Source organism: Phaethon aethereus (assembly GCF_964289735.1).
Source record: "Phaethon aethereus genome assembly, chromosome: 26".
Taxonomy (NCBI): Eukaryota; Metazoa; Chordata; class Aves; order Phaethontiformes; family Phaethontidae; genus Phaethon; species Phaethon aethereus.
In genome coordinates this window covers 2,271,220-2,296,665 of record NC_138602.1, presented here as the reverse complement: position 1 = coordinate 2,296,665, position 25,446 = coordinate 2,271,220, and the positions used below count along the sequence as shown (strand labels likewise).

At 48.9% G+C, this 25,446-nt stretch overlaps 2 protein-coding genes across 3 annotated transcripts in view; both read right to left on the bottom strand.

The window, feature by feature from the left end:
• Positions 1 to 1,412: 1,412 nt before the first annotated feature.
• LOC309413700 (la-related protein 6-like) lies at positions 1,413 to 3,985 on the bottom strand (the record flags this gene model as incomplete). The annotated part of the gene is made up of 3 exons (XM_082010896.1): positions 3,440 to 3,985; positions 2,933 to 3,143; positions 1,413 to 2,420 (listed from the first exon to the last, which is right to left on the bottom strand). The coding sequence occupies exons 1-3, from the start codon at positions 3,601 to 3,603 to the stop codon at positions 1,413 to 1,415; spliced, it is 1,383 nt and encodes a 460-aa protein (XP_081867022.1). The 5' UTR covers positions 3,604 to 3,985.
• A 4,067-nt stretch (positions 3,986 to 8,052) lies between these two features.
• The window catches only part of RFX2 (regulatory factor X2), a gene marked incomplete at its 5' end in the record, with an annotated part of 28,123 nt that continues 10,729 nt past the window's right edge, over positions 8,053 to 25,446 (bottom strand). For both annotated transcript variants that reach the window (XM_082010988.1, XM_082010989.1), the window contains 12 exons: positions 8,053 to 8,332; positions 8,488 to 8,530; positions 10,199 to 10,352; positions 10,692 to 10,900; positions 11,291 to 11,440; positions 12,044 to 12,141; positions 12,996 to 13,147; positions 15,271 to 15,383; positions 15,701 to 15,819; positions 16,769 to 16,884; positions 17,994 to 18,113; positions 20,392 to 20,573. In XM_082010988.1, the coding sequence (XP_081867114.1) occupies positions 8,223 to 8,332; positions 8,488 to 8,530; positions 10,199 to 10,352; positions 10,692 to 10,900; positions 11,291 to 11,440; positions 12,044 to 12,141; positions 12,996 to 13,147; positions 15,271 to 15,383; positions 15,701 to 15,819; positions 16,769 to 16,884; positions 17,994 to 18,113; positions 20,392 to 20,573 (1,566 nt within the window). In that variant the 3' untranslated portion in view covers positions 8,053 to 8,222. The remainder of the gene's footprint in view (positions 8,333 to 8,487; positions 8,531 to 10,198; positions 10,353 to 10,691; positions 10,901 to 11,290; positions 11,441 to 12,043; positions 12,142 to 12,995; positions 13,148 to 15,270; positions 15,384 to 15,700; positions 15,820 to 16,768; positions 16,885 to 17,993; positions 18,114 to 20,391; positions 20,574 to 25,446) is intronic.

The following is a 25,446-nucleotide window of genomic DNA, read 5'->3' as shown; positions in this document are numbered from 1 at the left end:
CAGGCTGACAGGGCTCTAGCTCCCAGGATTCTCCTTCCAGCCCTTCTTGTAGATGGGTGTCACATTGGCAAGCCTCCAGTCATCTGGGACCTCCCCTGTTAACCAGGACTGCTCAGAAACGACGGAGAGTGGCTTGGCAAGCTCCTCCGCCAACTCCCTCAGTACTCTTGGGTGGATCCCACCTGGCCCAGGTGGTGTAGCAGGTCCTTAACTGCTTCCTCCTGGATTATAGGGAGTTTATTGTGCTCTCCATCCCTGTCTGCCAGCTCAGGGGGTTGGATTCTCTGAGGATAACTGGTCTGGCTATTAAGGACTGAGGCAAAGGTGGCATTAAGTACCTCAGGCTTCTCCTCATCCTTGGTGACAATGTTCCCCCCTGGCACCCAAGAAAGGGTGGAGATTCTTCTTGGCTCAAAAGAGCACCAAGGGTTGCAAAAGCCCCACTGAGCCCCACATCAGAGCCAGCGAACCCGGAGGGGCACCGAGCCAGCCCCAGGGGCGAGAGATCACCAGCAGGGAAGGCAATGGCAGGTGGAACTCCCCTGTCCCCTTCCCCAGGCCAAGCAGCCCTTTGGCAAGGGAGCCAGGACAGATGGGTCCCTGCAGGACTCACAGGCACGGCCCCACAGAGAAAGCAGCATGGAGCCCCTGGGACAAGGGCAGACCTGGGGGGCCGGCGGTGGGACGCACACGCACGACAGCAAGGGCTGCAAGGCCTTCGTCGTGAGCACGACCAGCGGCCCCTCCAGCGGGGACAGGGCTCAGTCAAAGCCCTCTGAAGCCTCAAGACAGTCACGCCCTTCCCTGGGTGCCACCGCGCTCAGCTCCGGAGCCCAGCTTTGCCTCCCTGCCACAGAAAAATGACCCCAGATCACCCCAAGAAGGGCGAGGGAGGGAGCTGCGGGCCGGGCGGGGACCCTCCCGGCCTTCTCTGGCTGCGCCTGGGGCAGCCGCCAGAGCAGGAAGCGGGGGGGCAAAACTGATACGATCAGCCAAAAGAAAAAAAAATAGAAAACAACTCACCGCACCAGCCAGAAAGCGCCTGGACACCTCACCTCTCTTTATTGCCCATTTCCCATCCGAGCTCCACAACTTGGGGCCAACGCAGCCAACGGCACCTTCGGGAAGCGGCCTCACCTCTCCGGGCCCGGCTGGCAGATGGTGCAGGGTGAGGTCCCCGCAGGACACAGCCGGCGTCGGCACGGCCCGGCGCACCTCCCACTGCTGCTCAGCATCTCGCCTCACACGCCGCCCATCCCCGAGCATCATCCTTGCACCAAAACTCCCATCCCCTGGAGCAGCTGCATCACCACCACCCCCAGCTCTCAGGGCCACAGAGAGTTCCTCGGCTTGAGAGAAGGAGGAAAACAGAAAGAAAAGAAAAATCCCCAAACCCAAACATACAAGGAGCCTTAGTGCTGGAGGACAATTTCTTCTCTCCCAAAGCTGCTGAAGAAGCCCTCGGTGCCATCGGGGCCATGAGGCAGGCGAAGCACCCCATCCCACAGAGCGGGAGGCTCAGGTACTCTCTTTGCTGCCAGCAGATTGCCAGGAGGAGGTTTGGCATCAGGAGAGGGGCTGCTCTGCCAGGGTGCCCAGGCATCCCCCCCGGCCCCCCAGCTGCAGCAGCGGGGGCTCTCGCTGCTGGAGCGGAGGCCATAGCAGCTGCCCATGCCCAAGCCTGTCCCCAGTGGAGGGAAGACTTTGCTGGTGAGCAGTGATCCGGTGAAGGTGTTGTCAACGTCGTTGGGCTTGAAGTCACCACCAGGCCAGGCAGGTGCTGAGGGTTCCTTGTTCAGGAGGAGGGGTAGTGATGCCAGGGCACCATCTGACTCTGGAGAGCTGCAGAACAGGGAGTCCCCGAGGCCATAGGGGAAGGTTGTGGCTGCCATCTGCACTTTCCAACTTGGCTGGTCCACCAGCTCCTCCACCATCTCCCTCTCCGCCCCAGGTTTCTTCTTAGAGCCCTTCCCACAGAGCCGGACCACCCTGATGCTCTCGCTGCCCAGGCGGCTCTGGTGGCCGAGGTCCTCAAAGGCCCTGCGGGCACTCTCCAGGCTCTCATACTCTACCAGTGCGCAGCACTTGCTCAGCAGCTCAGGGAAGCGTGATGTGTATTTCCGCACATCCGAGGGCAGCTTGCGGCCCGGCCGCAGGATTCGGATGGAGACGATGGCACCAAAGGGGCTGAACATCCTTGTGATGGTCTCAAGGAAATTCTTCTGGAGTGGTGGCAGCACGTCCTGCTTCTGGGGCAGCAGCTCCCAGGCCAGCAGCAATTTGCTGGGGGGGATGCTCAGCAGGGACTCGGGGACGGGGACCCGCCGCCTCACTTTAGTGCCCTCCTCATTCACCTCCAGCAGCTCTGAGAACTGCAGGGCATAGAGCGTGAGCCGCCAGTCACGCGTCAAGTATTTCACCTGGGGGAGAGAGAGGGCCATTGCAACCCTGTGAGTCTCCCCAGGCAGGGGCCACCCTAAATCCATCATCCAGCCAGGCTGCAACCCCATCAACCACAAGTCATGGCAAGGCAATAATACCCTTCCCTGTGAGCGGGGAAGACCCTCAGGTCTGCAGGAGAAGGTCCCCAGTGCCCCCTGGACTGTGGCAACAAGCTGCAGTTTTGCCATACATCAAACCACCCGTGCTTCCCTGTGTTTTTTTGGTCAAGGGGTGATCTCTCCCAGAGCAGCCATGGGTGAGCATGGGCCCTGGGCTGTTCACCACTTCCCCAACCTTTCCCTGGCTGGAGAGCTGCTGCAGCACATCGAAGGCAAAGAGCCCAGCTCTGCTGGTGAGTGGTTCACTGGGACACAGCCTGAGCAGAGCCTGGACCTCCCTGTACACCCCAGAAACAGCAAGAGCACACCCACACATCCTCCCCATGAAGGCCACTTCCCACCCCAGCTGGCTGGCACCATGGGCTGCTTACCTTCTTGAAGGAGGTCAGCAGTTTGATGCTGACAAAGCCCATCTTGTTCTTCTGGACATGTTTCAGGAGGAAAGCATCTTTGGCCAGGTTCTCATCAGAGAGGTAGAACTCCACCTGGGACACAATCCTCCGGACCAACTGCGAGTCAGGGATGGAGTAGTTGCCATCCAAGAGATCAGACCCCAAAGCATCACTTGTGTCGCAGAAGCTCCTGGCAGAGCAGCAGGGACACAAGGGTGAGCTGGTGGCCTTTGGGATATGCAGCACTGCCCGGTCCTGGCCACAACAGTGCAGACGGCAGAGACACCAGGGAGACCCAGGGCTATCAGCTTTGCCCTGACTATGGGGAGCAACACCAGCCTGCATGCTGCAAGCCTCCTGGTGCTTGGATTACCAGTGTTAGACCATGAAACCAAACCCATCCCAGCCAAGGGACACGTTCCCTTGGGGACAAACAAAAGGCAAGACCCAGGCTCAGCCCTCATGGACATCCCAGCAGCCACATACCCATTGAAGCTTTTGAAGTCCTTCTGGCTGAGCAGGGCAAACGAGCGGCTCCGCGGTGAAAGGACATGCAGGGCCGGGAAGGCATTTCTTTGCACTGGCAGAGGGGTGCTGCAGCTGGGCTGGGAACCAAGCCCCAAGGCCACCCCAGAGCTACGTGATGACATCGTCCTTCATCTGGGACATTACACAGGAGAAGGACAGTGCTGGGACACTTCCTGACTGCAGCCAGCCCCAGGGCAGAGCCCTGCTCTGGACTGCAGCCCCCAACCCCAGCCCAGAGACAGGGGAGCGGAGGCAGCTCCTTGCTGTGCCCTTACCTGCTTGGCAACGCTAGGAAGGGTAGAAAGTCCCAGCACTACATCCTAGAGACCCACAGGCAGCAGGCCCCAACCCTCGCCCCTGTCAAACTAAGGCTCCTGAAAGACAAAGGGAAAAGAAAGGAAAAGAAAGGAAGAAAAAGTCCTTAGGGGCCATGGGCTGCTGCTTTATAAGAGCAGCCACCCAGAAAGCCCCAGTGGGTGGTTACGGACCTGCCCACACCGAGACCCACCAGGCCCCAGGTGAAACCTGTCTGCAGGTTAAACAGCCCCAGCTGAGCCCCGGGAGCAGCCGAGCTCCTCCTGCAGTGGCTGCTCAGCCAGGCTGGGCAGGCAGAGGAGCAGAGGCAGCGGTGCTGGTACCGGTACCCTGCAGTACGCAGCAGGGCAGCGAACTGCTGCCAGGAGGCATCTTGGTCAGTGCCTCAGTTTCTCTGCCTTGCACAGGGACAGTAACAGTCACAGTCACATGGAGGTGGAGGGAGGGCTCAGCCCAGGGCACTGTTTGGGCTCCTGGTGCTGCTGGAGTGACAGGCAAAAGTCCTTCTTTCTGCAGAAGTACCCCTACCCCGATGAGAGACAGCAGAAAGAGCTCCAGGAACAGGGTGAAGCCCCAGGAAGGGCCTGGGCACCCTGGGCGGCGTGACACTGTGGGGCAGGACAGCCCATAGCTTCAGCATGAGATGGGGAAGGAGGTCCGGGGTGAAACTCATCCCTGTTGCTTGAGCCCTGCATTGGGCAGCAAGTGGGAGGGCAATGTGGAGGTGAGGACACGGCTGTCAGCGCAGCGGGGGGCTAGCGGCTCTGCTGGGTGGGGGTGATGCCAGGGCACTGGGGGCTGCGGAGGGTGCCGTGAGCCAGGAGAGGTCGATCCTGGGAGCCTGACCTGCCGGACCCTCATCCCATCTGTCCAGGCATGGGCTTTAGCTGATGTTTCTCTGTGCCCTGTGGCCACAAGGACTGGCCGGGGGCTCGTCACACATGCACCCGGAGCTCCCGAAACAACCTGACTGGCACCAAACTGGCAGCATCTCCCACATGGGCAGGCCGGTCCCTGGCTGTGGCTCTGCAGGCAGCACTGCAGCCTTCCCTGCCCCAACACCTTGCCCCAGCCATGCTGGGCTGCTCCCGGTGAATCCCTGGGCTGCGCTGCACTGTCCAGCTCCAAGCTCATCCTTCTGGGATGAGCCACAGGGACTGGCAATGCCAAACCTCTTCTGGGGCGTCACACTCCCCTAGTTTTCCTGGGGGTGGTGCACTTGGTGTCACCCCACCCTGCCACCTCCACCCCCCTTGCCACCTCCTGGCTTTCTCTGCTGGTTGGGGACCGCATGGCGGTGAGATGGTGGGTGGAGGAGAAAGTCCTGGGGTGGCGAAGGGGAGGCAGGGGAGCTGGGAACAGCCGCGGTCCCTGAAGGGTGGTGGCACTGGGTGGCAGGTGACAATGAGAACACATCTCACCTGAATTTGCAGTGGGAGGCAGCTCCACTGCCAGTCAGAATGCTACAGGGCTCAACCCCCATCTCCCAACATTCCCATCTAAATAGTCTCTCGACTGGAAGTGCACATGTCGACGCTGCTGCAAGCGACCCCCTGCCCACGCGCCGGGCACTGCTGGTCCCCGGCAGGCAGCAAGGGGCCGCGCCGGCCGCCCAGCTTCCCCCGTCCTTCACTGCGGTCCCACTGCCCGAGCCCGGCAGCTCCCCAGCCGCCCAGCCCAGCCCTGCCACGACGCTGGCACTGAAATCTCTGCAGGGATTTGCCCATCTAGGAGAGGTGATGGAGCCAGAGGCAAGGCAAAGCTGGGCTCTGTGTGCATTTTAATGGGAGCATTTTGAGCTGTGATTTGCTTTCCACTTGCAGGCGGGTGTGCTCAGGTCAGGAGGTGCTGCTGACCTCCCCAGGGTATTAACAAGGGGAATATATAACAACCCCCTTGTTCCAGCCCTGAGACTCGGTACTCAAAGGATGAGGCTCAGGCTGGTCCAGCTGTCCCCGCAAGACTGGGTATAATCCAAAGGGAGAATGAAGTGAGCAAGAAGGACGCAGAGGGAGAGAGGCTGAGGCTAAACCTTCCCCTTCCCGAGGGGTCAGAGCAGGAATGATCTGTCACTCGTCACACCCCTGTCTCACTTCTCCCATCCGCCACAATTAGTCTGGAAGCGTAATTAGAAAATGCTTCTTGCAGCCCTGTGCTTAGAAGCAGCCTGATCTTTCAGCCTCTTCTCCCCTCCATGAACTCTGGGGTAAAGGGCTTATTACCCCTACAAACCAGTTGCTGTTTCATGGTCAATTTGCCTCCCTGCAGACACTGGATCCCTGGCCAAAACTGCTTTAATTATACTGCACTGGCCAGACCCTGCATCTCCCCCTGATGCTGCAAGGCTGCAGCATCTCCCTGACATCTCCTTTCAGTGATTAAAGAAGAAATGGGACCACAACAATTATTGTACAGGCCTGAGCATTTGATATATGTTTATTGCTATTCCGGTTTAGCTGGGAATTTTGTGCATATCGGGTTTAGGTGGTTATCCAGACTCCTTGCACAGTGCTGCAGAGGTCCAGAGCGTCTCGTTTGCACGTCCGTGGTAAGCAGAAGGTGGCTGGGTTCGGTCGGTAGCAGCTGCAAAGAAGAGCCAATGCACCAGCTGAAGTTAACATCACACTCAGTGGGAGCGAGGGAGTTTAAGACTTGGTTGCTCAGTTGGTTGTTTTGACCATCTTCTCTCATCAGCAGGGTGTGAAGTGCAGACTCTGATCCAGGGAGTATTCCTTATCGTTATTTACAAATAAAGCCAGCGTTCTCACTTGTCTCCCGCTACTTTGATATGAGACATTTACAGACAAACATCACCCTGACAGACAACAGCATGGGACAGTAAGAGGGAATGATGTTCCACTATACTCACTTTCTTTTTACTTTCCATTAGCAATATTTTTGAAGTGTCACAGCTACCTTAGTACCATTCGGAATGAGTAAATAATATATTTGGATAGAATATACTCCGATATGCAAATGTACACGAGACCCCTGGAAAAGCTCACATCAAATACTGTATCATTAGAAATAATAATAATAAAAGCTATTTATGACACAGCCTTTATTCACAGAAACATTTGCCCCGGGGCTTTGTTTTTGCAGTTTGGCTTGATGACAGATTCCCCTCCTCCTCTGCCCTGTAGTCCATGTCAGGCCAGAGAATAAAAGAATAAAATAAAGAGAGAATACCCCGCCCCAGGGCAGAAGCTCCCCCAGCTCAGCCCCACGGGAGCCACCACCGCAACGACGCTGTAGGAAAAGGCGAAGCGATACAGCAAGGGGAAACATCACCGTAGCATTGAGCATGGCCGGGGCCCGTAAGAGCCCCTCGCTGCTACGTGTGACGGGCTGTTTTATCAGTCTGAGCTGCGCCGGCTCACCCAGAGCGAGGGGGAAGCAGGCACGCCGGCCCACCCTAAGGCACTGCAGTCGCACACCCTCGCCCATGCTCCAGACGCAGCCCCGCAGGCAGCTGCACCCTACCTTCAACATTTTAGTAGGACATCAAGCGAGAATTTTACAAAACCCAGGACGCGGACCGGTTCCCCTCTGCCTGGGTACCCTGGCGAGGATGGGGATTGCCGGGCAATGGGATTGCCCACGGGCGTCAGAGCGCAGGGGGCAACGAACACGCTTTGCAACCAGCTGCCGCTTCCTCAGAGTCCTTTGGTATCTTGAGTTGGCCTGACAGTGTCCCAGGAGCATTTGTGGATCAGCGAAGAAGCGCCCAGCTGGGGAGACACGGGAGCAGGGGGGAACGCACGTCCCGTAGTGCCAGAGCGTGTATGTGCCAGTCCCAGAGCGTGCATGTGTCAATCCCAGAGCGCATACGTGCACCACTCTGCTGGGACCAGATGGATGTGCAGCCTGGAACCCTCTCCCCAGGCGGGTACAAGAGAGACGAACTGTCCTGCACTCCCCGGCATGAATGATTTGGCAAAGTTGGAGCCAGAACAACTTGTCTTGAAAGGCTGGAGGAGAAGGGTCAGGTATTTTTCCTTCTTCTTGGGCACTGATTGGTTCAAGTTCGTATCACAGTGAAGTCTGAGAAGTGGGGAAGAAACCCAAACCACCTACCCTGAAAGAGAAAGCCTCGTTTGCCCACCTCGCTCAGGCTGGAGAGGACAGCCTCTCCTAGCCAGGCACATCCAATCCGCTGCTGATCATGGAGGCTCCCATCACTCGGTAGCAGACTTTGGACCTCAGCGCTCCAGCCAGCAGTCATGCTGGAGGAAAGCAGGCAGACAAACCAGTCCCGTCCCACCGCCCACCCAGGCTGACCCCCAGAGCCCATCCTCAAACAGAAGTAAACTTAAAGAGAAACTAAGAGGCACTAATAACGCAGATACGGGGAGACTCAGGCTTGCAACCATCAAACCTGGCTCCGGATGTCTTCGTCCAGCTGGAGGAAAGCCGAGTCCCCATTTCAGATCTCCTGCAGCGAGTGGCCGGGGTCGCTGCGTTCCCGTTTCACCAGCGGCTCCCCCATGCTCCGGGAGTCCATGTCCACCTCGCTGCCCAGGTCACTAATGTCATCTGCAAAGGACAGGTCTCAGCATGAGAGTGGCGACTGGAGGGGAAGAGGTCCTTTCTCCCAACAGAGCAGGGTGGAAGAGCCAGCACGAGGTTCCCCCCTCCCACTGTGATTCAACCCTGCCCCAGCAGAACTTCTCTTGAGGGAGAGGAGGTACCTTTGTCCAGCAGTGTTGGGGACAGGGACGTGAGGTCACCAAACTGAAAGAAAAAGGAGTTACAAGGTAAGTGAGGCTTACGGAGACCCAAGGCGCCAGACCTGCAAGCTGGCATCTATTTCCAAGCAATTCTAACAAGCAGCTTAAGTGCTCAGAAGAAACCACAAGCACCAGCAGTGCTGGTGGTGAAGAGCAGAAAGCAAAACCAACCACATGTTTTGGGAAAAAGTGTGCTGCTACCATTTAAACCCCTGGGCAAACAACACACATGACAATCCAGGGCAGGATCAAACTCTGGAATGAAGGGAGAAATTTTTCTGCCTCCCAGGGCACAACCAAATGCTGTCAGACCAAAGGACAGTGCCTTTTCTCCAGCTCTCTGTATTTGTTGGGCAGCTGCTCAGACATGCCAGCTATTCACCTCTCCTGGGACTCTACCATCACTCCATCTCTCTGCAACTCTCTGCAAAGCCTTTGCATTCATGTCAGGAAGGTGCTTTGGCTTGCAAGGCCACGGTGCCAAGTGTAAGCAGAGAGCTGGTGATATATTGGGTTCTGGAGATGTATTGTCTCCCTCTGTGAGGAGGTCTGAAACACTAAATTACTGTAACAATAATGGTGAAAAGTCATGCAAAGTTGGGCAGCAGAAGGACCTGAGGAGAGAAGGAGTTATAAAGCGAGCAATGGAAATGGAAGGGCACGATTCATCCTCTTTTGCTGGGAAGAATCAGCCTCCTCCTGGAGAACAGAAATATTGCAAGAGTTTAATATTAATAAAGGCAAAACCTGAAGGATGAAAGCCTCCCACAGATAGGTTTTGCTGGCAGCCACCTTCTGCCTTTCATATTCCTTTAATATCGATAAAGACAGAGGTTTTGCAAGGAATGGTGTGAACTCGCAGCACTGCTGACTTGGAGCAACAGCATGGGTCTGACGGGAGGGAAAGGAAAGCAAAAGGCATGCAATGGATTTGTTTGGCTCCCCTACGTGAGCTCCGTGGAAGGAAGAAAACAGCATGAGCTTCAAGGAGCAAATGAGATCAGTTTTAATCTAAATAGTTTCTGTATTGCTGCCACAGGTTGATCAGGGCCTTTTAAATCTGGGCATTTCAGAGTGAAAATTTGGAAGTGGCTTCAGCAAGGCAGGACAGGACCTGCCTGCAAGCCAGATGCCAGATTTGCTGTCTAATTTGTTAAAAAAAAACCCCAACAAATACCCACCCCTCAAACACAAACAACCCATCACTTCTCCAAGTCAAAAACAGAGAGAGTGGCTGACGGCGCATGTAACTGGAGCTTGCGGAGGCCTGAAGAAGTTCAGTGAATGGCACCACTGAAAGGTGCAGGTAAAGTAACTTCTGGACCTGTTTTTACTTGCTTTAGTTTTTATGTTTGACGGAACAAAGCCAGGGTTGGTATCCACAGGTTATGCAGAGAAGTGGGGGGGATCCTTGTCTTCCCTCCTCCAGGCCTCTGAAGCCCAGCTGATGCTCAGCTGCCCCAAAACCCACCAGCTCAGGTATTAGTGAGCCAGGATGGAAGATGCTCAAGGAGCTGGATCCCTGTGCCAGGCACTCAAAAAAACTCAGTAAATCCTTCAGCAAAGATAGTTATAAAAACATGTTCAGGACACAGTGCAGTTTGCGAACCAACCGTGTCTCTTTAAGCGCTGCTTAGTTTGGGTTTGTTTCTAGGGAATAAACAATTCTCACCTCTCCCATTACGGCAATTGGTGTCTCCCCTGTTGCCTGGGCAACACGATGCTCTACCAGATAAAACATGTATTCATCGTAAAGCAGGCGAATTAGGTGGAAGGAACCAAAGCTGGCAGCACTGCGCAAAGTGAGGTCACGGATCACCATGGAGCTGGAAAATGGCCGGGAAACAAAATATTTGGGTTGTGTTTTACACTTGCATCATGGCTGATGTGAATTCTTGACCCTGAAGGTACTGTGGGACACAGGGCTCTGTTTCTACCTCTAAGAGTATCAAGAGTATCAAAACACTTTAAGAAATTAGTTGATGGAGTATTATATCCCCATCCTGAAAGGATACAGGAGACACAACACCCCCTTCTGTACCAGGGCAGAGCAACAGTTAACCAGTTGCATGGAAGTAAAGAACTTGGCCTTGGCTTTTAAAGGAGCTATTTACAGGCCCTAACCCCCGTGCAGAAATATCTCCAAAATGAGAAAGAAAATATACCTATAGAAAGACCATTTCAACAGGAACTGCCTGGCTGCCTTGGGGAAGCTGGGACTGCCCTCGTGATGCTTCAAGACTTGAGTAACAACGTTATCCAGCCAACTAGCCCACTGGTCCAGAGAACTCTGCTGCTGCAGAGTGAGCTTGAAATCCTGCTCCAGCTTCTGTACCATGCCTTCCTCACACTGGCACACCCATGAGGCTTGCTCCTGCTCGGGAAGAAGGGTTGACAGTTACTCATGCCAAGCCTGCACAGTTGTTGCATCCCAACCCAGGAATTCAACTTCATTTCTAGTAGACAAGGACTCGAAACCAGCTCTGAATCATGTCTCCTCCAATCTGTCCAGACCACAATACAATATTATTATTAGAACTGTATTATTGTTGGTAGCACTACTTCTTACAGAAGTTCCTTAGTATCTTCTCCACTATTCACAGTGAGATGGCAGACTTACCTGGAAAAGTAACACCAAACCCATTAAATTGGTCATTTAATTGCTTCATAGTATTGGAAATAAGATGCTGGCTACCAGCAGACAACCTCATTACAGAGTCCCAGTTCTAGACAACACGACCTAGGAAAAGGTACTATAAGTTACCTGCACGTTGGCGAAGTCAACCCGATTGAGATCACTGAGCATCTGGTTTATCTGGGAAGTGTTCTGCAGCACCGCACGGGCGGCCTGAGCCAGGTGGTTCAAGGATGTGTATCTCCGTAATGTCTGCGCAAAGGCACTCACTACCCCGACCTGCAACACAGCACGCAGGGCACCGCGAGCAGGAGGCCACGGAGATGAAAGGCAAACTCTTCTCAATGCTGAGCTCAAGCACGCAGCACGCATCAGCCGGGTAACCGGCACAGTTCCACCCATGCTGCTGTCCAACGCATACACGAGTGCTCCAGAGCAGCACTTTTGCAGCATCTATTGCATTGTGCAAACCAGCCTCTGCCTTTCTTTTCTTTTAACTAACAGGTTTTCACGCTCTGCCTCCAGCAGAGGCCAGCAAGCTGAGAACAGACTGCAAGACACATGAGGTCTCCTGTACTTTCTAGTAGGACAGTTTCATGCCAGTGCAGAGATTTTCCTTCAGACAGCTTTATCTGCAATTTTAGGACACAGGAATGGCTCAATGGACAGAGCATCATCAGCTTCTGGTACAAAGGAGTTGCCCTGCCTGTCCTCTCACTCCTTGCTGATTTTGGTTCATAATTATTCATTGCACCGTGCTAGTCTGGAGTAGTCGTGGCCAAACCCTGGCAGTGATTTCCAATGACTGTAGAAAACTGCAATGCGCGCACACACACACACTCAGTTCACACCCCTGACCTGCACCGCGCTCCATCTGCTTACCTTGGTCTGGACAATCTGGGGGGGGAATTCACTCATTGCGTTCATCAGCCACCCTTCCAAACTCTTGGCAAAATTACGAATCGCCTGTGTGAGTGTGCCTGCAAAGAAGTCTGCAGAGTTAGAAAGGCTGTTCTGTATCATCTTTGGACATCCCCTTCTAGCTTAGGACTGCTGTGGAAAGCACAGCCCCTGATCTGGTTACCCAGATTTAGCATCAAGAAAATCAGCTGCATCCTGAGATGCACTGAAATTTTTTTTATTCGTATTCTCTGATGTTGTTACTCAAACTTTTCTTCTTTTTCTTATTATTCTTTTTCTTATTTTCTTGTTCTTACTTATCCTTATTCTTATTCATGGTCCTTCTGAGCATTTTCCAAACGTTGACATACGCTCTTTAAAGACACACATGTTCCAGCATTCAGACTGACAACGGCAGCACAGAGAGACATGGCTTTCCTGTACTGCTCCAAACAAAAGTTGACCCCAAATTTCCAGGAGGTGCAACAGGGAACAAGGATGGTCCTATGTAAACAAAGAAACTATCTGCAAGGAAATATCTCACAAGGATTAGCTGTGCTTACTTGTGCACTAAGCCTATGCTTTTACCTTCACTCCTAGCCAAACTCAGGAATTGTGATATGCAATAAACCAAATCTTTAAAAATTTTTAAAAGGCATGGCAATTTCCAGGGGCCACAAAGTACCATCAACGCCGAGCAATGCTGCAGGAGGAATACTGCTGTTGCCATAATATTTCAGCTTGTATTCAAACCAAAAACCTCTAAATCAGCTTTTACAATGGAAATCTTTGTGGCAAGTGGTAGCCAGACTGAGTGAGTCATGGATCGCTGTTTGTCAGGCACAACATCCCATGACTCAGCCCAGCGAGGAGCAAGAGCTGAGCAGGAGTCGGGACCACCTGTGTCCTCCTGGCCACGTGGCTGGATACTCACTGGGCACCGGTCTGAGCACGTCTGGGATGAGAATCTCCACCAGGGCCTGGTACAAGATGTGGTCACAGCTCCTCATCCATTTGAGGATGGGTTCGTACTTGCACAGAGTGATCAGCTTATCTTTTGGGAGGGTCCCTTCGTGTTCTTCTTCACTGCGGGAGGAGGAGGAGGGAGGCAGCATGAGCAGCAGGTTTGCGTTCAGTGCATTCACCCTCCCCCTAAATTTCCAACCCCAGTTTTCAGCAGAAAAAAGCAATTCATGTTTCTTTCAAAAGGAAATGTCTGATCATTTGTACAAGTCTTGTCTAACTCTGCAAGCTCCTCTCTGTCCATGGGTCACACAGCTCTGACCACAGTTTTCGCTCAAATCTGTATCTCCTGTGCTTGGTCTTCACTTCTTGTCTTGAGCCCCGGTTGCCTTTCACTCACTCATGTTCACGTGCACCTGGGAACTGTACTTCAGTACAGTCATTTCAGCAAGCAAAGGCTTAGCTAGTTCCTCCTTACAGACCCAGCTATTTCCAAAACCTTCACGCCTCTCCCCTGTGCTCTAAACCTCCTCAGCTGCAGCAGTGGGGCAAACGTTTGCAGCGAATGTTGTCTGAGCAGATTAGCTGGTATTGAGGGATCCTGCAAATGGCTTTGAGCTGTTTAACACCTTCAAATGCTGAACGTTTTCAGAAGGAAAAAGATCTGGTGTTTTGATGAGAACAGAGCATATTGTCTCTAACTGAATGAGGTCAATCAAGCTTGCAGTATTTCCATTTTACAGATGTGTGGAAACTTTTTCTGCATGATTTGGTTAAACAGCAAGCAGAGAAAACCAAAGCCTTAACGCACGGCCAGGGCAGCAAAGCAGAGCTGCTCAGACACTACGCTGGGAACTGGGAATCTGGAAGGGACTTTCCCCAAGAGTTACATCAAAATCATTAAAGCCAAGCTTTGGACATACTATAAAGATGTACTTACAGCCTTTGCCTGAGCAGTTTTAGTAAATGAACTCCATGGGCATACACTCCTAGAACACTCACATGGAGGAACTGGCCATCAAGTTCCTAAACTTTCTGTTAAGTGGAACCATATTCTGCTTTTTTATCATGCTTTCAAACAGTTTGCCACTTGGCAAAACACTTTTGGTTTTATATTTGTATATATATAAAGCAGGGGGAGGGAGTGCTTTATTTACCTGTTAGCAGTGATTATTGATTATTATAGATTGGTGATTATATTAGTGGTTATAGAATAGTGATTATTATAGATTATTAGCAGTGGTATGGAGAGGTACTAGAGCACACAGCCTTAGCAAGATAGGCTAGTTTAGACAGAGCCCTGCAGAAATGCTACCTCCAGTATCCAAGTGAGCCTATTTGTACCTAGCACAGCTCTCTGTGGTGTTGCAATATGCCCTGGAGATATACACTTAAGTAAAAGAGATTTTGAAACAACCAAACACAGCTACAGTGATTCTTTGCGGGAAAATATCCATTGGGTAAGATCTACTGAGAACAACAGGGCCATATATTCTACAGATTATTATGGGGTCTTTGCTTATTACTCAAACTTTTACCATTTTTCTTCTGAATAGAAAATGTCTGTATTGGAAGTCCTTATATTATCAGTAGGAGTGGACAATACAGATTTTTAATACAAATTTTAAGAAGAAACTTTCCCCTTTTCAATTTTCTCTATTTTCACTTCTTTCCATTCCCCTGTCTCTTGGCAGCAGACTACCAATGCATAAAGGATGAAGAAAAGGCAGTGACAACGAGCCAGGCAGGAGTACAAAGATCAGAGTAGCTTCATTTCCCATTATCTGCCTCAAAACACAAGGCACTCAAAGATCTGGAGAGCCATCCAAAGAAGTGAGTCAGTCTAGACGTCACTAAAACCTCCCAGCCTGAGATGTCACTCGAGACCAAGACCTAATGGCACAGAATCGTTGCTGTCTGCTCCTGACGACCATTTATGAAAGCAGCATCTTGTTCTCATTCATCTCTGCATTTTGGATGAACGCTTGCTACAGGAGGTATAAGGCACATAGATGTACATAATCAGAGCAGATGCTTTCCTTGGAGGTCTGAACTTTGTGGGGTCATTACAATATTAAACACTTCTGACGCTTTTTGTAATGATTCTGCAGGGAAGTAAATACTTGCAAGTCCTACAAAGCACTCAAAATGCCTAATGAAGCTGAAAATACTTCGTGCATGTTTAAAAGATAAAAATACCACCAAAAAATGGAGCATTCAGAAATAATCAAAGCGCAGCAGTGTACCTGGACGGCAGGGCAGTAGAGCCATCACTAGATGGTGTTTTAGGACTCCAGAAGGATTGCCACAGTTTCTCAATATAATGAAATTGAAGATTCATTACAACATCCAAAGTCGCCTAACAACAAAGAACACAACTCATTAGCTGCTCTGCTAGCATCTTGTCACACAGTGTAAGCACAAATTTCATGTTCTGCCATATAGTTTAAATTTACAAGAAAAATAACGGAAAGGGCATTGTTTTAATAATCAACATAACATAAAGCAGGTCACACAATGAAAAAATACATAAAATGCAATACTTGAATTGTAATACTAGCAAATCAGGCATTCCCTATTATATTCTAGCTTCTCTAAGAGAAGGATATGAGATGAGCACGTTAATTATGGCTCACATCAATTAATAAATCAATTAAAAATACTCCAAATAATCACCTCGCAGTGTCGCCTGTAAAGAAGCTGCAGAGTTTTCACATCATTCATGGTGACCCCTTCTTGTAAGAGGATATTACCTAGATCAGGGGCTGGGAACTCGGGAAAGACGTGGGTTACATCTAGGGAAAAAAAAGATTGGGAATGATGGTGAGAGTTGGAAGCAGTCAGTTAGGCAGGACTACAGATGAGTACAAGGTGCTGCTATTGCTGGTGGTTATCCTTCACGTTTCAGTTGGGATGAAATAGGAGAAATGAGACTGCTAATCTAGTACTTTCCCTGATTCATGCTGTTATACTGGGCAAAAAGCGAACAACCGCAGCCCATTTATTCAGTGTGGAAAGGAAAATGTTTTCTTTCTCTCTGTAATAAAAGAAACAAGAATACATTGTCCTCATCTACCACGCTTCCCATTAAATTTTCTCGGAAGCCTGAAGAACGTCTCTCTGGTATTTTGAGAGTACAATGGAAAATATAATTGGGCAGCAGACATATCAGGAGCAATTGTATTTCAGAGAAGGCTCAGAGCTGGCCAGGATTTGGTATCTCTGCTTGAATGCTGGAGACACATAGATCCATGACCAGCAGAGCCAGAGCGCTTGTCCCACAAGGAGAAGGTCTGTATGGATCGTCTGCAGCCAGATACATATTACAGCCTTTGCAATGAAGACAGTTGCTCTTCTCCCTCCAGCTGCCTGTCTTGCAAAGCTCTTCTGGACCTCCACTCTTTCCACCCAATTTGGATAAAAACAAACGGATTAAAAACACACTAAGAAGGAATGAACAGACCTGACAGTGCAAGGAAAAAGCCTTCCTGTGGGTATAGGAGTTAGCAAATACACTTAGCAAATGTGACATTATAAGAGCTTATTGGGATATATACCAAATACAAAATATATATTATATATGTATAATATATATATTATATATGTATAATATATAATACTGTAGATTTATTAGAAAAGCAAACAGATGCAGAACAGCTGGGGCTTGCTGGACAAGACCTTCCTTCCTCTTAAAGTTTTAAGCCTAGACGTGAGGTATGTAATACATTAAAGCAGTCTCCTCACCTATGAATTGCTGATGATGTTGACTTTGAGCAGCAACCGATTGCTCCGGCGTAGTGTGCAGGTTGCTATTGGACCCACTCTCCGCCATGCCGTCCATCTTCTGCGCTGGTCTATACCTAAATTTGGAGCATGGCTTGGGATTTACACAGGCACGAGCAAACACGTACATGGTATTTGCAACACAGTCATGCAGATGTCTGCGTTCATCATGTAATACATGAGGTTCCACTCAAGGCCAGCATTTTGAGGGCTGACCTTTTGTATCACCTACTTAACTGGAGGGGAAAAATGAGAGCGTCCTTTTGAAAAGCACTCCCCGAGACAGAATTAAAGGGGTTAAGATGTTTGCCCAAGGTGACACAAAAAAAAAAAGAAAATGAGAAGCAGAGCTGGAGTGGGTGCCAGAGAGCAGACTCGCAGTCTCGGGAGCTGACTTTTGCATTTACTTTCTGCTTGGGAGCTCAAGAAATAAATTGTTCTGCTCCTTCTTCACTCCAGCAAGAACCAGAAGTGTCTGTGCTTCCAGGAGACAATTCCAAATTCCTTTGCACATTGTTTTTTATATACAAAATTACTCAGACACAAGCCTAACCACAGCACTATCTAACTTGCACTGTTGCACACAAAAAAAACCCAAACAAAACCCCAAACCCACCCAAACACAACACAAGGACCCTTTACACCGATTTGGCACAAATAACTCCATACGCGAAGTCCTAACACAGCTGGGTCAGAGGGAGGCAGCGAGAAGTGGCGCATACGGCGGCGTTCACTGTAGCAGCGGGCTGAATCAAGCCACCGGCAAACAGAATGGGCAGATAAACGCCATTTCATAGAGCCACTGAATAGTTTGGGGTGGAAGGGACCTTTACAGTCATCTAGTCTGACCCTCCGGCAGCGAGCAGGGACATCTTCAACTACAGCAGGTTGCTCAGAGCCCCGTCCAACCTGGCCTGGAACGTTTCCAGGGATGGGGTCACCTACCAGAATTGGTTTTGGACCCTTCTACTACTCAGAGCAGCCAGTGACTTGCAGCCCCCTCTTCCACAGCTCAGCTCTGGCATTGCAGCAACACTTGGGTTTGAAGCATCCCAACACGTTCCCTTTGCTCCCAAGCCAAGACGAGTCCCAAGACGGGCCTTGCAGCTTTCTTTGGGAGAGGGCCCGTGCCCATGGCAGCAGCGGGGGCACCGTGAGCGCGCTCCGAGATGCTGGGAGCACCTACCTTTGCTTCTGGTGGATGGGCTGCTGCCTCATTGCCATGTACTGGGTGTCCTCCTGCAAGCGGTTCAGTGGAGACTCTGGTTTTAGACGGATCCCGTAATAATGATATTTGGAGTTTCCCCTGGAAGTATCAGCGTTGAGATTGCTCAGTGTAAGCTAGTCAATGGAAGGGACATCGTAGCCCTGCAATTTACTCTTAGGCTTGTTTGGACAATACACCCTACTTCTTACAGCACACGTCGGTTTGCTGCCAAGCGCTGTTTGAATGGCTGAACTAACGAATGCCATCATCCCCTATAAAACTTAAAACCACATGTCGCAAAGTTCAGTGACATCCACATTTAAAACCTGGAAAGGTTTGTTCCAAGTAACCCATGGTAACTGGAGAAGAAAAAACAAGTGTTACAATAGAAAGTGTTATTAAAGAGAATGACAGAAAGACCTCAGGGGACGCTTTGCTATTTGATTAGTGTTTAAGGATTTTTTTTTCCCATAAAAACAAACTTCCATGTTTATCTAGACTTGGATAAAACAAGCCTGACTGAATAGTCAACTATCCTAAGAAAAATGTCTTTCTGTTGCCAGCACTTTCACAGCATCGGCAACAGGCTTTGACGCGGCTTTGCTCTTGGAGTTGCTCATTTTTGTAGTTTTTGTAAGAAGTGAAAGCTTTTTGCAAGCAAGAGAGGCTGTAATTCTTTTTCCTTTGCTAGTCAGTAAAGCTGCTGTGATGCTCCTTAGGAGAATGTCTTTCCATCACGTTAGACATATGTGTCAGTTAAAGTTTTTCCACCAAACTAGAATTTTTCCATCCCCAAGTGTCTGCTTTTGGGAGCGAGAAGGACAATTACGCAGCCATGGATACATGATGACAGTATGTCCGACTTGGCTTTAGACAATTTGACGCTAACAACGGTTGAGCTGAGTCCTCCGTGGCAGGAGGAGACCGAGCCAGGGGAGCAAGGGCAAGGTCTCCAGGGCCCTCGTATTGGGAATGCTTAAAATTCGTTTGCTGCGTCAGTGTGACGGGGTCTGGAGGCATCTGAAATCCAATGATGCTTCTCATTGGAAAACTACATAAAGAAATTTAAGAGAGGAGTATTTGTCAAAGAATTAACCCTTTCTTCCTTGTGGGGGAATTTTCTCTTTTCAAGGGGATGGTTGATCATTCGGTCTTTGTCACTGTACCAAAGGGCTTTACACACGCTGAGTGCTCAGGTATGCAGTACCCTTTGGCCATGTCTTAAGTGATTTTAAGAGCCTGCAGATTAAATAACAGCTGCATTTATAATCTAGATGAATGAATAAGAAAATAACGGTGGATAGCTATTTCCATATTTATGGAGGTTTACTGTATCCTTCCCAGACTGCACATTTGCAATTTTAAGTGGGTTTTTTGCTTGCTTGTTTTTTCTTTAATCCTTGATGGGATTGAAGAATTTCTCTCCTCTAGAGAAATTACTTCAGAGCTCTTGCACTTGAACCAATATACAGAAATCCAAATGCTCCCCTACTCTTCGTACGACTGTTGCCTCCACATTCCAGCTGTGGAATGCCCTGGACACATCTGGTTCTGTTCTCGTTTCAAAGCCCAAATATCTAAGCTTTAATTTTATTATAAAACGTTACACAATCAGAGCAATCACTGTTTCTCTAAGTGTATTAGCAAACTCAGCTGTGCAAGCTGTGCAGATACTTTGGATGCTCCCTTGAAGGACACGTATGTAATTACAGCAAGTATACTTTCTTATGTTATGCTTTTGTTGTAACATCATATGGATCTTTGACGTTTTAAAAGAAAAAATTCTGTCACAAGATTCAGCCTGCCGCTTTCAGAATTTAAGAAATAAGCCATTTACATCTGTACAGCTTGTCTGCATCAAAGGTGTAGGTGCAGGTTCTTGTGATGGAGGACTTTTACTGGACCCAAAGTAAAAGAAATTGTCTCACTGTACCAGAATTTTGGGCTCTGCAGCTGACAAGGGCCAAACATGAAGATGAGTTACTTCATCTTTTTGAGAGAGTAATGGAATTAGAAGAAGCCTAGGTTCAAATAAAATATTCTTCATCTCCCTAGGAAATGGACTTGGACCAAATTCCACTGTGTGGTGTGGCTGTCACCAGAGACCTGGAGCGTATCTGAAATTAACTGTATTGTCAAGTCTCTCACACTGCTGATTCACGGTGAGAAAGCAGCTTTGCCTCACATCACAACACACAGAAATTACTTCTGTGCCTCAGAATAGCAAAACATTTTCCCACATCATGATGGTTGGTTGTTTCTGTAGATCTCGGAAGAAAGACTTGTGCCTGCTAAACGATGCTTCATAGGTTCTCAGTCTGCATGACAGAAGTTGTGGGAGATTTCTTTTTTAATTGAAAAGTAGATTAATACCAACCTGGTTCCCAGGCGGCGAGTCCTCAGCCCCATGAACACTGAACGGATCAGTTTTCCAAAGGAAGCAGCGTTCACCGGATCCAGTTTGTGCTCCTGGCAGTGCCGCAGGTAATGGTTGTAGAGAGAGCTCCTGGGAAGGCTGACGCCTTCCGCCGTCTCATAGTTGTCCAACAACCACTGGAGCTTTATGTATGGAAAACATAAATAAATAAAGAAGACATGAAAGTCTAAAGAGGGCTGGAACAGGCTGCATCAAAGAGTGTCAACGCTTAAATGTCAGGAGAGCCCATCTGACATTAAGAGCTCAAGAGAACTCAATGTTGGGTAGTTAATTCATATAAGTGGTACTTGTGCCAGCTGCATTTTTAAAAAAGTAAAAGGACCCCAGCTCAAAGTTAATAACCCAACAAAAATGCTGTCAGATTTTGCAAAAGCATTAAACCATAGTCCGCCAGCCATCTCAGTATCCACCTCAGATTTGGATGAACTCCTGCAGAGGCAAAATAAAGCCATGAGGCTCTGTGTCTTCCAAGAATAAAGATGTTAAGATACTGTCTGAGGGGAATAAATTTTAGGGGAACCAAATATGCTGCAAAGTCTTTATTAATTTGAAATCTGCAACTGTTCCCTTAACAACAAAATTAACAGTTACCAAAGCAACCTTAAAAATCTGAGGTGGTCCACCTGTTTTTCAAAATTTACTGTCTGAACTTCTTCTGACATTTCTGTTGATTAAAGTTTGCAGTTAGATATAAATTATTTATACCCAGCCGGTCTGAAAGGGCAGGCCCAGCACACAATGTCAGCACAGGAATTAAAATGCAAAAAGACAAAACCCCCAATCTCCTTTAATTGGCTAAATGACTTCAGCATCAATAAAATAAGCGTTATATTAAGTGACTTCTTGAAGGAACTAGATGTACAAATGGACTCAAATCAATAGCTTTGGTAAGAGCGCCTTCACTGTTGTTAGGGATGTTTGGGATTAAGACTTTCAAGACCTCCCTCTCCGCCCAGACCCCCACCCACAGAGCCACAGCTCCGCCAGAAGCAGCTGCATTCGCACCAGATCAGTGGCAAAACAAACTCAGGTTACGTGTGCCAAAATATCAGCCACATCATCATCTCTTTACAACAAATAGTTCAAGCACATATTGTAATTGAGCACAAACTTGGTCTAGAAATCAGCAGGATTTAACCATGCACATGGATGTACAAGTTGGTCTATGCTTAAGTCCTCTCCACTGGGACTCCAGTATCTGCCTCTCTTCTACCATTTCCTCTTGGTGAAACTTTGGGGTCCCAATTCACCACTATACTACTCGAGTTTTATATCAATAACTCCGTGAAAATACAACCTGAAATGTGCGGTGACATCTCTGACACCTCGCTCCATCGAGTTCTTTCCAGTTTATGTATTTCTATTTTCAGTTTATGTATTTCATATCCAACTTTGCTCTCACACAAGCGCTTTTCTACACCTATGAATATATGTTCTGTGGTTATCGTCCACATAGCCAAATTTAAATGAGCCGAATCCAAAGCTGATACAGTTAAAACTATTTCATTCATGAGTTGGGTTTGATCCAAAGCAACCACAAGTTCAAATGACTGGATCCATCAGTTTTGGTGGCCTTTGGAGCAGAGCAGGGGCTGCCACAGCTGGAAGCAGCAAAACGTCTTGGCCATTTCCCCCTCTGCCCTGTTTTTCCCAGAGCTGCTTGTCACCTTCCCACCTTCCTCCAGTTACACATCACCTCAGACACTCTTTGATGTGTTCTGCCACGGATCCTTCTGACCTGCAAACCCTGCAGTCCTAGGAGGTGGTGTTTGCTAACGGTCCGTGTCCCTTCGTGCTGAAGAGACATCCCTGGGAAGCCCCAAGATGCCATTCTGTAGCCCTGAGCCTCCCCCCCGCCATTAAGCTACCTCTAACAAAAGTGGTTTTGACATAGAAGACCAGCAGGAGCTCAGTTTTTAAGTAGTCCACATCTGTGCTAATTTTGGCCCATTTCCTGCATTTAAAAGATTAATGATTAAGAAGGTTCTTTATTTTTTTTTAACCATTTATTTTATTTCTCCTATGGAAGATACTGAACATGGATCAGCGATTTATTCCCTAAACCTGTTCTAATTCCAAGCCCTGAAAAAAAAAATAAAAGTTGCATGTTACTCTGGAAAATTCAGATATAGGTAAAACCCTCTCATTTAAATTTCATCCTGGACATTTTTAGTCTAATCCCAGATATTTCTAGAATATTCCCTTCCAGCTTTCTTTTTCTGCAAGTGTCTTTTTATATTTCTTTAAACATTACAGAGTTTCACAATATGAACTCCCACTATTGAATTAGAAATCTATTACGAAACACACAAAAGAGCTTAAAAAAGAATTATTTTTGCTCTTCCTGCATCAGTAATAACAGACCATCCACGTAAAATGAGAACATTAAGATTCTTTCCATTTGTATCCCTTATTCTGTTTACTTTAAATTTTGCTCAGTTGTGACAATGACAAGACATTCTACAGTTTCATTTCTGTTTATGCTACAAACAGGTTCCAATAAAATCACTAAGCAGCCGTACGCTGCTTTGTTTGTTATAGGCACTACAGGGGAACATTTCAATTTCATTTCTACTTTAACTTTATTTCTATTGACTGTTAGTTTTGATTTTTAAAAAAAAATCTTTAGCAAAAACCTTGTCCTTGTTTGATTCACGGTCAACTCTTTAAGGATGCAAAAAGCAATTCATGGGACTCTGAGAAAAGAAAAACCCGTTTTTTTTTGTGAAGGTCCAGGTTTGGAGAAGCTTTCTTATGGACACTTCTATGAAAAAGAGACCAATGAAGACAACATTTGTAGTTCATATTTAAGGTGTTTTTATCCGAGACTAAGAGGAGCAGGTTCCTAAGCCCCCACCCAGTCCAGCTCAGAGTTAGGATGGACCTGGACCACCTGCGTGCCTGCCGAGCATCCTGAGCTCAGCGTCGGGGAGAAACGCTTCCCTCACACCAGGAGTCCCCCGCTCAGCCCCACCGATCTTTTGCAATTAAAGTTTCATCAAAAACTATACATTTTCTTGAAAAGCCTCTTTTGTAGAACAAGTGCCTGTCACCTCTGGTCCCGTGCATAGTTAAGCCTCGAGCCATCCATGTAGGCGAGCACAAGCTCCAACATCGCCCATCTTTCTCCTCCAAGCAGGAGATTCATCCTTCATTAGGTCGCTACATTCCTCCAAGGGCAAGGGAGAATTATTCCCTTTAACAGTTTTCCTCCCTCTCTCTTCAGTCACATTTAGGTGTTTCCACCTAAACACCATTTGGGGCTTAATGTTTTTCCTCAGGGGAAAAACTCCATCAGCACCTACCAAAGAGCCATTCGGGCACAGGGAATGTGTGTGTGTGTGTGTATTTGGGGGTTTGGGGTTTTTTTTTGTTTTACAGGCAGTGAGGAAAAACTAAATTTTCCCTCTACTCCTATGAGTGCTATGGATATCTAGGAGCCACAGGGCCTCAGGCAGGTTATAGCATCCAGCTACTTCCTTAGGTGCGTATAGCTTTAGGCATTCGTGAACAAAAATTGTAGTCATCTTTCTCAAATTTCTTTGCATCATCTGCGAGCTCATAATTGGCAAAGAAATAATCCTCTGACCCAGTGACTCTGGAGTACGCTTGTGAGCAGAGCTTTTTCTGTAACAGTAATAGATTGACATGGTTTCATTAGAAACATCATGTGTCACTGGGGTATTAGCATTAGCTTAGGCTTCCAAATTTGATATTTCAAGTGCACTTAAGTAACCTCTCAGAGAGTTTTTGAAGCTAAATTAAGTTATCAAGTGTGGCTCCATTTCACATTGACTTTGTTAAAAGCATTACGTAAAAAATTCCCTCTTGACTGAGATACCTTTAGTTTTCCTTGTTTGTTTTAAAAAAACCCCAAAGATTCCTGGCATGAAACATCTGCTGACGGCAACAAAATAAAAAATTATCCTAAGAATTTACAGATTTGCAAAATGTGAAATTTAAAACGAGGGACAGAACACAATGAAAAACTCTGCAACCTTAAAACTAAAAGCAATTTAGCCACAACTAATAGTGCAGTTGGAATTCTCTCATGACTTCCTCGGCTACTGCTTTTGTCAAGCTCGTATTTTGCTTTCAGCCTTGACAAATCACCATCACCTGCTGCTTTGCTTTCTGGTTCTCATGCACAAGCCCGACAATACCGCACGTCAGTCACACAAGCATTTGGGATAGGTAACCCTCTGTCTGGTTTTTTGTTTTGTTGATTTAACATAAAGAGGTAGGAACCGAAACATCCCGAATAGCAGAAACCCGCGCGACGCAGCACGTGCCAGGAAGACGCGCAGGGCGGCTCCGCGCCGCGCGCTCGCCGGGCTGTCCCTTACGCTGCGGCTGGGAGCAACCGCTGGCAGCCTCCAGTCCCCAGGTGGTCCATGCCCCATCCCTGGAAACATCCCAGGTCAGGCTGGACGGGGCGCTCAGATCTGGGTGAAGGTGTCCCTGCTCACTGCAGGGTGGATGCACGAGATGGCCTTTAACGGTCCCTTCCCACTCAAACCATTCGATGATGACCCCCTGATTCCAGCCCAGCCCCCTGCTCAGATCAGGGCTCGCCTCCAAGGGAGGCCCGGTCTCCCAGCCCAGTCGCACGGCTCATTCAGCCTAGTCCGGAGACGCTGCCGAGGCAGAGGCCGCACAGCCTCCCCGGACAACGGCACCGACCTTCCTCCAGGTCTGGAAAGAGATTGCCTGATGTGGGTCTGCAACGTGCCGCGTTTCCTACCGGCACTGCCCGTACCATCACCTCCTCGTTACTCCCACACGTCTGCAGACATCGCTCCGTGCTCCGGGAAGGCAGAGCAAGGACACTGGAAGTTTTCAGGGCAGCAAGGGCCCCGCAAGTTTCCTCAGCTCAGGCTCTGCACCTTGGCAGAGGGAATCTCCCACCCCAGGCCTGGAGCTACCCAGGGCAACACGTGGCTTGTGCCTGGACCAACATCTTCAGCAGGGAGGAGCGGAGAGCTGATGTGTACA